This window comes from Hipposideros armiger, unplaced genomic scaffold (genome assembly GCF_001890085.2).
Source record: "Hipposideros armiger isolate ML-2016 unplaced genomic scaffold, ASM189008v1 scaffold_295, whole genome shotgun sequence".
Lineage (NCBI taxonomy): Eukaryota > Metazoa > Chordata > Mammalia > Chiroptera > Hipposideridae > Hipposideros > Hipposideros armiger.
The window spans coordinates 1,373,608-1,384,665 of NW_017731645.1; the positions used below are offsets into that span (position 1 = coordinate 1,373,608).

The window sequence follows — 11,058 nt, forward strand, 5'->3', positions numbered from 1 at the left end:
AATTCCCCAGCACTGTTCCCATCCGCCCAAGTCCCCAATAAAAATCTTAAAAAAAAAAAGAAATAACCATCCTTAGGACAAACTATTTTCTTTCAGTTCCTTCAACAATGCATTTCCGTACCTTATATCTTCCTTGAAAACACACATCATTTTCCTTTCATATTAATTAGAATCCGTAACCTTCAGAACTTTAATTTCTACTGACAACTAAAAGCAAGTACCCAGTATTTCCTTTAGCAAATCCATAAATACATTTTCCAACCTTTAGAAGTATAGGTTTTTGTTAGCAATATATCTACCAATTTTTAAAATTATATTTTCAAGAAAATACAAAGCAGATTTACTAACAGATCTTAAGTTATCTTTCAGACTTCCTGTGGCAAGAAATCAAAAAGTAGGTTGACTCAGACTCACCCAATAATTAATATTTCAGCATTTTGTTATTTTGAAATACCTACATATTGAATAATTTTTATCATTTAACACAAGTTAGTAAAGCTGAAATCTTAAGTTACCAACAGATACTGAGAAACCTCGTCCAAACATCTACACTATATTATTACTGAAAAGTTTTATCTAAAACCTTATTTTAGTTAACATTTTATCAGTTTATAACTCTATGAGATTTCAAAGGTAATTATTACCCAAGCTATTTTCTTGACAAATTTTGTGACAGAGATAACATGAATTTATGTTTGTAAACCCAGGTAAAACAAAAGATGCCATATTTGATGTTAATAACCTTAAAAAAACCCCTATTTAACCAAAAGTTAAACTATCTTTAATATCAAATATTTTTTAGATCACATGATCCTGAAAAGTACTTAGTTAATTTTTATTACTTAAATTTATATAAGCACTTAATTTTTTTCTTTAAGCCAATCAAATATAATCTGGTAATGCCATCTGGTAGCAAAAACACTATTATATATAAAACACAAACAAGCACAGATAGCAGAGATCATATACATATCAACAGAATTATTAACAATTGCAGAGAGGGCCTAAGGTCTTACAGTTGCCCCTACAATTTCAAAGAGGCTGGAACAAGGGGTGGGGATCTGGCTTGAGAATTAGCCACTTGGTTTTAAAAGTGTCTCTTTCCCTCTAGTTACCTCAGCCTCAGGCATTCCTGGTTATAAGTGGATTAGGGGATGGGTGGGGTCCCCTTTTCTCTGCACTATCAGTTTAGTTTCCTTCTTTCATAAAGGGTTATCATAGAGGCTTATACATAAGACATTTCACCCTATTTCCCAGGCCTATAACAGAGCAATTACAGTTCGAAAATAGTATAATAACTCAGTGAACTACTGACCAACCAGCGCCCTCTAGAATCAAATTTATACATTGGCCAAGCAGTACTGTAACAGAACCTTAATTTCTTTTTGGTCAACTAAGCCGTAATTTTGCCGATGGCCTAATGTTTTGCCAATAGGCTCCTGGAAAGCTTAGATCCCACTTTTGATCTTGAACAAATACAGCTGCACCTGAAAAACACACACACACAGGCAGAGATCCTAGTACTCCCTGAATCGGACAGAAAAAAACAGAAAAACCAGATTCGGATCCGAACACCAGATAAACCAGACCTAACGAGGTGCCAGGTTCACAAGAAGTATTTTGGCTGATCCATCAAACCATGAACATTTAAATGTTATTCATCATTCCGTTGCAACTATTACTCCTACAGATATTGTCATGATTATTTTATGAATATGTATATGAAATTACCACGAGCAGTGGCAGGAGAACCGTTATAAACGAAGCTATAGCACAGCGGTTCTCAACTTGTGGGTCGCGACCCCTTTAGGGGTCGAACCATCAGAAAACCATCGGAAAACAAAAAGATATTTACATTACGATTCAGAACAGTAGCAAAATTACAGTTATAGAGTAGCAACGAAAATAATTTTATGGTTGGGGGTCACCACAACATGAGGAACTGTATTAAGGGGTCACGGCATTAGGAAGTTGAGAACCGCTGCTATAGTATTTCTGATGTTAAATAAGTATTTTATGTTTATTATTAAATATGCAATACAATATTTAATTTTAACTGTCGCCTAACATTGGATTTATTTTTATTGCAAAGATTAAGAAAACATATTTGTGGAGAAATCTGATCTGCAAAAGGGTGAATTTGATTTGCAAAAGGTGAATTTGGAGTGCAAAACCTGTATTAGCAGCATCAGCTGTGCGTAGGTCACATGTGAGGACGCCCGTCCTCACATGATTTGCTAACCCTCACTCCTTATCACACCCAGGAGCTCTGGGGAGACCAAGGAGGGAGTGCCCAGGCCCGGGGTCCTGCTCTGAGCCTGGACCAGACCCAGCAGGACCTCCCAGTGGGCTCAGCATCTGCAGCTGCCTGTCAGCTTTCCGGGCTGGTGGCCCCAAATTGCCACCCGTCCATTCCCGGGGCTCCGGACTCGGCACCAAGCGACCGAGTGGGCGGGGGAGGGACACAGCCCTGGGGACAGACTCACCTCCTGCAGCTGGCACTGCTGGTTCGCCTGTCACAGAGCTGGGCGCCCTGGGCTGACGCAGGTGACACAGCCCAGCCGTGGAGCAAATGACTGGGGCCGGTGATGGCGCGGGCGGGGCCCTACAGAGGACACGCGGGGAGCAGCGCATGGCTGGGGCCGCCCATGTGGGGACAGAGCCGTGTGGCGGGTGGATTGGGGCCCAGTCCGCGCCCTGCTCACCTGACTGCGGCGGCTCAGCCCTCTTTCCGCTTCCGCCTTTTTCTTGGTTGATTTCTTACAGTGAGAACCTGGGTGGACACACAGGTGGGACGTATTGGGCTTCCTGGGGCCCAGGCCGCAGCCCGGCAGGCTCACAGCTGTCAGGGGTTTAGGAGTTTTATGAGCTGGCTGGTAAGTGCAGCCCCTACTCAAACTATTATATATTAGCTGACAAATTATATTAAAACACAGGTAATAAATACTCCAAACATGTCAGTTTCTAATTCTTTAGACTACATTTAACCCTACATTCAACCTGCCCACTGAGGTCACCAGAGGGTATTATTTATGGAAACCAGCCCCGAGGACAAATCGGGCTTCGTCTTTCTACATTGTCGCGGTGACCTGGGTGATGGAGGAGGCGTTAACAGTGCCAATCAATGGTGTGGTCCTGCAGGCCTTACTGGGGGCAGCACGGGGCCCCCGACGACACGGCCCTCGTATTAAGAAACTGTGACCCAATGCGACTGAGAGGTCACTGGCTGGTGATGAGCCAGGAAGGCTCTGACCCACGTCTTCCTGTCCCCTTGTCCCCTCACCCAGCGTCACGTCGTCAACAGCGGTCCCGGCTGCCTCCCCAGGTGGCTGCAGACACGACAGTTCCATAGAAGCAGCCGGCCCTCGGGGGGCAGCGAGGGGACCGTGTCTGTCTGCTTGTGTGCACATTGCAGTGTTCGGACGCGCGCCGGTGTGTCCACTTTTTCAGAGCTGGGTGTTAGGCTTTCCCAGCACAGCACTGCCCTGGGGACCAGCCCCAGCCCTGTGGGGTTCAGCACCGACCATCCGCCCTCACTGACCCCAGCCCCTCCATCCCGTTGTTTTTTAGAGCTGGGCTGTGTACCACAGTGTTCACAGCACTTGGTCCAGCGTTCCCACATTTTCATGGGCGGGGACCCTGCCTGCTGCTGTGTCAAATCCCGATGTGTATTTGTCACGGGAAGTGTCACCTGCTGTTGCAGAGACTCAGGGGCAGGACTCCGGCGAGCAGCAGGTGGTGTGGGCGAGGCTGAGGGGGCTGGGCTGGCAGACGGAACTCAGGCAGGCGGCGGGTTTTCTGAGAAACGAACATCAGCATTTGAACAAACACCAAACCCCTCAGGTCGGTGGGCGCTGTTCAGGAATTATCTAGTTTGCAACGAGGGCCCCCGACCTCTCCCACTGCCAGCTGAAATAACTGGTCCAGGACGAGTGGTCACATCACACCCCCGTCCCTTTGGTCAGGGTTTGAAATGTCCCCGGCGTGTTCTCCTGTGACATGGAGGCATGTCATTGAGTGGACAGTTCCCAGGCTCGCTGGGACGGCCCATTTCTCATGAGGAGATGGGGTGCCCCTGTATACGCCTGAGGGTGGGGGGACAAGGACACCCCCACAGGCCCTGCACGCTCAGCCTGGCGGACTGGGCAGCGTTTGCACTCTCAGCACCCTCAACCCCGCGGCTTCCGGGGATGAACAGATGGTCGGAAAAACTCTCATCCCCAAATAAGGACCATTCGATGTGAAATGGAAGTTTAATCTGGCACAATTAAGTAGATTTATGTATCTCACACGGCAGGATTGCTTCTGAAACGTAAGAAGTTATAAGTGACAGTGTGTAGTTTCCTATATTCAGATAAATTAGTTTCTATCAGTTATTTAGATTACAGAGGAAGGAAAACAACTTTGGCAAAACTTATAGCGATAAAAGCAGACACACATGACAATACCGTTTAGACACGAGCAGTGTTTGGCATCTTCCCCCCACTCAGCACGTTCCCTCTTCCGCTGGCTTTGGGATGTGACGTCTGTTTATGGAGAGAATGTGTGGGGACATGTCCCTCTGTCCCCAGCCCTGAAACAAGACCTGCAGCCCAGAGCTGCCCTCTCAGATGTGACCGTTCAGAGTTTAATGAAATGGCTCCTCTGTGTCTGGGGGTTGGGGCTATCTGACGCTCGGGGTCACTCTGGCAAATCCAAACCACCTGTAGCTCGTGTCTACGTGATGTCAGACCAATGGCCGACCTGAGTGACCAGGGGCCCGACTCCCTCGGGGGAGGCCCTGGTGGTCGCTGTGTTCCCACCTTCCTCCTCGGTCTTGTCTGGGTGCCAGCAGGGCCCAGGAAGCCCCGAGGGACCACTGGTGCCGACGGGAGGGAGCGTGTTGCATCCCGGGTTTGTTCTCTCTGGTTGTGGTATGTGTTCATCTGCTTTTGCAACGTGTGAGTCAGTTTTTACAGTCACAAAACTGTCTTGCGTTTGGGGCTCACCTACAACCTCGCCAAAGTGACGTGTCACCGGGGGTGGCTGGCCTCGGAAGCGGGCGCTCGGGCGGGACAGGTTTTGCCCCCGGGAGGCCTCTGCCTGTCCTTGGGGGGTGGAAGGCTGAGCTGGGCTGTCACCAGGGCTGTGGGTTAGGGCACGGGAACAGGATGGAAATGCTGTGACGATATTCTTAGGATTTGCCCAAAGCTGCAGAATGTCAGCAGGTCTGTCCCTCTCATCCCGGACAAGCCAGTGACCTCTCTCGGTGGGGAGCCATCTTAGAGACACATGGCAGGTGTGCTGTGTGCCCTGGTGGCCGGCCAGCGCCCGGCCAGCCTCTCCGGGTCCCGCCCCGCCGACAGGCCCCCTGTAGGAGGTGACGGGTTACAAGCTGAGGCACGTAGGGTGCCAGTATTAACACAACACGATTTGCAGCTGGGGACGAACATGTGGGCTTTAAGGGAAACTACATTTTTTTCAAGAAAGTGAAAATAGGTGAACTAGCTGTCCCCCGAACTGGGTGTCCCCACAACCTCTTTATTATTTGGTTGAACAAAACTACACGTTGTAACTGCTAAACTGTGTGACTACAGGAGTTTGAAGGACCTGTTACCAGGCAGTTAACACTAGAAGACACGTGAAGTCGTGTCCGGTCCCCAGCCGTGTCGTCGGGCTGGCATCACTGGGGCAGGGCCTGCAGGATGGCGTTCACCTCCTCAGCCACCGCCGTCAGTGCGAACTCGAACTGCTCCTGGGGGACAAGAGAGGGAGGCCGTGAGTGACAGCTTGTTTTGCACCCCTGCCCCTGGTTTCAAAAAAGACAGGTGGCTGATTTCTGAGGGAGGACAGGGCACTGTCCCCCTCCAGGGTGTGCCCTTGGGGGAAGCGGCTGGTAGGATGTGGGCAGGACAGCTGGTGAGATGCATGTACCATGCCCGGCCCCCTGAAGCCGTGACAGACTGATAGGCACTCACAGCTCCCGCCACCACGCCAGCGAGGGCACACTGGCCACCAGCAGCCACAGTGACGACCGCTTGAGGCTTTCCGCTCCTCAGACCAGGCAGAGCGGCGCTGCCGCGCCGGACGCCTCCTTCCCCACACTGCGTCCCGGCCTCAGACGTGCGCGTGCACAAGCGTGCCCACGGACAGGCGTGCCCGTGGGGCGGGACGCAGCACGCTTCCTGTCAGCTGGAACTGATGTCAGGCTGTCTCCTCTAAAACCTCAGCACACAAAGGACAGAGCCCGTGTCTCTCGCAGGTGGAATGGCCACTGTCCTTGCAGCTGTCCGTCCCACACAACAGCCTCTGCGTCAGAAACCCTGACGTAGGTGACCAGGCACGGCCGCATGTCCCAGCCAAGTCACAGCGAAGAACCAATTGTGCATACTGTCACCTCGCTAAGAGCTTTTGATTAAGGAAAGCCCAATCGACGGCTTAAGTACTTGATAACTTGATTAATAAATGGGGCTGCTGCTACCATGAAGGCCCCACCATCCAGGGACAGCGAGCCAACCCTGTGTTTCTGAACCCGGTGGGCCACCTCCTGGTGGTCCGGTCTGTCCACTGGGACGGACCTTCCACGGGCACAGGCCCTGTGGCTACCTGTCCTGGGACAGCGTCACCTCCTCTCCCGATGGCCTCCCACCACGACAAAGCACAACAGATGTGACCAGGGTCAAGTTTCTGCCCCAGGAAGACAACCGGCCAGCGGCAGCCCTGGCGGACGCAAGCGGCCCTGAATACCCAGCTGTTCCTGAGTGGGGACACACGGCGTCCATGCCCAGCCGCATACCTGGCACCCACCACGGAACATCCGTCCACAAAACTGTGCCAGGTCAGTTCTCTACATGGACCCTGGGGCTTGACTGTCCTGCTAGAGGACGCGAGGGAGACGTCACCACTGCACGACTGGCGTGGGGGAAACGTGGCTGCCATGTGATAAGGTCCTCGCTGAGTGAATGCACCGTGTCGGGCTAACTTCCTGTCCTGACGTCTGCACTGTGATGACATGAGGTCTGGCAAAGTGTACTTGGAAATTATTTGTGCTATTTCTGCAAGGTTTTTGCACATTAGCATAATTTCAAAATAAAATTCCATAATTTTAAATTCAAAAATTTTTTTAAAGAAACATACTGTGTGTCTTGGTTTACAAAGTATTTCTACACTAGTCACATAAGATTCCTGGAAGCCTCCCGCAGGGCACAGGGGCCGGAACACAGCTGGGGCCGAGGGGCCCCGCACATGGCCGCCAGCTGCGTGTGTCGCCCTCTAGTCCCAGGGGTCAGCACCAGGGGTCAGGGCCAAGGAAGACTCAGGCCGATGTCACTGCTGGTTGGAAAGGGCAAGGCTGGGGCAGAGGGGTTGACTCCGCCGGCTCTGTTGAGAGCGCTCGTGTGACCCCATAAGAAAGGCAAAGCTCCTCTTGCTCCAGTGCCTGGGCCGACCTTGGCCGTGAGAACCAGCCAAGCGGCCCCATCAAGGCAGTTTGCCAGCATCTCCCTGGTCACGATGGGCTTGGCTCCGCCTCACAGGGGCTTCACTCCCTAATCCTCAGCTTGGTGGGGGCTCCCGACGGCCGCTCTCCCCTCAAGCTGCAATACCGCCTCCTACTGTTTGATTTCTCCTTGTAACAGGGACAGAAAGAGGATCGAGGAACCACTCACACCTTATGGGGGGGGGACAGCAAGACCCCGAGGGCTGGACGGCTGGCCTGTGACCCCAGGACTGTCACCACCAGGCACCAAGCACAAGTCACAGGCGTTTTGGCAGCTCGATGTCACATGGGCGCTTTTTATAACAAAGGCCTCAAGTACACAGAGGTCGTTTTGCAGGATGTCGGGCGCTGTGTGTGGGCAGAGCCGCAGCCCAGTGTCAGGGCCCCTGAGAGAGGCGTGTCGGAGCCTGAGGGTTGGCAGGGCGGACGTGCGGCTTCCGTGGTTGGCACGCGGGGCCGGTACATCCGCCTTGTTCTAGTTCTGGTCCCCGAGGCCACCGGCTGCCCGAACCCCGGTGGTAGCAACCCTGGCCTGCTAGCAAGTATGCACGTGAGCTGTTCAGGGAGCTCAGGGCCCCCGCGCACCCTGGGGACATTCCAATGGCCGTGTCCTGATGGCCACACAGCAGAGCTGTGCTTGTGGGAGCCGGAAATATGGGAGGCTGCAGCGAAGCTGAGTGAGTCCAGAACCCTCCCCTGCAAGGGAGCAGGGGCACTGCCGACCTCCTTCTATAAATGCAGTGCTCCCGGGCCCCAAATCTGGGGAACGAAAAGTCCCGATCACGAGACCTGGCTGTATCTTTATGTTGACATGTTGGGGTGCTGCAGCCACCAGTGACCCTCCCGGGAAGGGGCCCGGCTGGGGCGGGTCTGGCAGGAAGCCGCCAGTGGCGCCTGCACCTCCCTCCCCTCCAGAAACCACCGAGAGGCGCTGCGGATACCCGCCCGCCGCGGCTGTACCTTCGTCTGGACCATGCCCGGCCTCTGGTCCCGCAGGTGCTCCAGGGTGGCGGCGATGTCGATCTCTTTAGCGCCTGCAACAAACACAAATGGGGCCGAGTTCAGACACAGCCTCGTCGGGCCGCCTGCCTCTCTCCACCATCGGGGTCCCTTTGGGCTAAGACGCCAGTTGGCGGTGGCTCCCCGCACCCTCAGTGGGCCTGGCTCACGTGGACACTGAGGCGACGGCGTCCGTTTCCGCCTGGTCAGGAGGGCTGGGAAGAACGTGTGTTCCCAGGACCCACGCACACGCTGACCAACAACAAGGCCCCGCCAGCAGACGCTTAAGCTCCATTCATATTTCTGAGGCATTTTCAAGACTTTTAAATCATAGAAAGTAGCACATCAGCTTTAATCTCGATCGCAGAGAAGTTTTTATTTAGAGAAATGAAGAAGCGGACTAGCCGTACACATCGTAGCATTGGCTATTAAACGTTGAGCTCTCTGCCTTTTACGACCGAGTGCTCAGGTGTGAAGACAGCGGGCCCCTCGCTGGGCAGCCTTCTCACCGAGACCCCGGCCCTGGGCAGCGTCTGTCTCGCATCGGGGTTTGGCTCCACAGAAACACTGGTACTTGAGTTTGAAGTTTTAACCACGCCGTTAACACATCCTCTGGCTTTTCCGTTTCGCTAGGTCCTCTCAGGCTGTGAGCAGGATGGCCCCAGGCTCACAAGCTCCTTACAGCTCGGAGGGGCCTGTCTGCCGCCACAGTGAGGGACACGCTGTGGGGATCAGGAGCCGGTGACACAGCTGCAGCGGGCTAGGACCCCCACGCCAAGCCCAGGCGGGTGCCGGCCGCTTAATGCACAGCCTCTCACCGCGTCGTTACAAGAACACGGCGGGGCAGGAACTGTCACCACCTCTGCTGTGAGGACATCGAGGCTCACCTGGGTTGAATGGCGTGTCCCTGGTCACATAGGGCAGGTGGCTGTGCCCACCGGGACCGGATCACACCAGGCAGAAGGGGCCAGTCCCACAGGATGTGGGGAGAGTCCCCGACGGGCTGCCCACTCACTCCCCCTAGACGCAGAATCAGGGGGATGAGCCTTAAAATTTCTAAGGCGACGGATTCTTTAAAGCCCTGTGGCCTACGTGGGGCAAATGCCCATCCCGCTGTCTGAGCCGCTGGCAGCAAGAAGAAAGGGCGGGCATGATGACAGGCCCTGGCAGGAAGTGCAAACGGATGCTGTGCTCGCAGGAGCGGCAAGCGACCGGGAGGCAGGGCCTGAGCTGAACCTGCTCCTGCCTGTGTCCCTGTGTCCCCACCCCCCACATGCAGAGCACGGAGCACTTGCACCTCCTGAGGCTGCATGGCCGGGGGGCGGGGAGGGCTGGCTGTCCTCACAGGTGAACACATGAGATGGGATCCCCGAGTCCCCCCAACTTATAAACCATGGCCCTTATAGGAAGGAGACACAAGCTCCCTCTTGGATCAGCCGACGTCCCTGGGGAGCTCAGCAGTCGGGGGCCAGCGGACAAACCCACTCCAGCAAGAGACGGGGTCAAGGTCCTGGGTTTCCTGATGGGCCCTGTTCAGGTGGAGAAAGTTTTCGGAAGTTGACCAGGCCACAGTTAATGCCATCTTGTTTTAAAGGGTGTCTGTGATTTTAAAACAGGCTGACAGACGGATGAGCTCTCCCTGTCAGCAAACGGGGAAACTGGGGGGACAGGAAGCCACCCGGGCTGCAAGGGCCACCGTGTCAGCAGCCGCTGTGAGGCCTCGGCGAGGGACCTCCCTCCTCATGTTCCCACAGTCACGCAGGTGCCGGGCCCACGATTCTACGAACAATTATGCACAGAAACTGGCTTCTTCAAAAAGGAGTTTGTCGTAAGAAAGTCAAATCCTTCGTGGAGAGTGAACGAGGGAGGGAGGGAACTGTTTGTTTCCTCCTGGGGTGACATCTCCACCCCTCAGCCAGTGGTCACCGGCGCCCAGCCGCCACGTGCAGCAGCCGTCCTTTACCTGCTAAGAGGGCGGCCGCTCCCGGACCCATGACAGAATTCTGAGTGTGAAAAATGCCACAGCCGACGGACCCGACGACCGTGCAGTGAGTGTCGGGCGTAGAGCCTCAGGCTGCACACAGCAGGACAGGCCCTGTAGGACCCAGGAGGGGACAGCCGGGTGGATGCTCAGGAAATGTGCCTCACAGGCTCCAGGTGGGCTCTTCCAGGCCGAGAGCCTGACCTGCCGGGCTCCACGCGGCCTCCAGCAGGGTGGCAGGCTCCATGGGGTGGGGTTCAGGAGGCCTGGTGTGGGGCAAACATCAGTGCTCCCACACTGACACACGGAGAGGCTCGTGTGGGACAGGCTTCGAAAGAACGCTCTCTGGGCCGGCCGAGTGGCGCGATGGTTAAGAACTTGCTTGGGTTGCCAGAGGGCCCCGGTTCGGATCCCACATATGAGGGCCAGTGACACTGCCCTCTGCAGCTGAGATGCTGAACAACAGCTCAACCTGGAGCTGGGCTGCCATGAGTCGCCGGCGATGGCGTGGGCTGCAGTCCCTGTGGCAGTGGATTGCCATGGGCTACCGTGTGTGGCCAGCAGCCAGCGTGAGTGGCCAGCAGCCGCAGTGAGCGGCCGT

At 54.3% G+C, this 11,058-nt stretch overlaps 1 protein-coding gene across 3 annotated transcripts in view; it reads right to left on the minus strand.

Annotated features, from left to right (window-relative positions):
• Positions 1-4,234: 4,234 nt before the first annotated feature.
• The window catches only part of PTPRN2 (protein tyrosine phosphatase receptor type N2), a 363,220-nt gene continuing 356,396 nt past the window's right edge, over positions 4,235-11,058 (minus strand). For all 3 annotated transcript variants that reach the window (XM_019659095.1, XM_019659096.1, XM_019659094.1), the window contains 2 exons: positions 8,438-8,511; positions 4,235-5,734 (listed from right to left, as the gene is read on the minus strand). In XM_019659095.1, the coding sequence (XP_019514640.1) occupies positions 5,663-5,734; positions 8,438-8,511 (146 nt within the window). In that variant the 3' untranslated portion in view covers positions 4,235-5,662. The remainder of the gene's footprint in view (positions 5,735-8,437; positions 8,512-11,058) is intronic.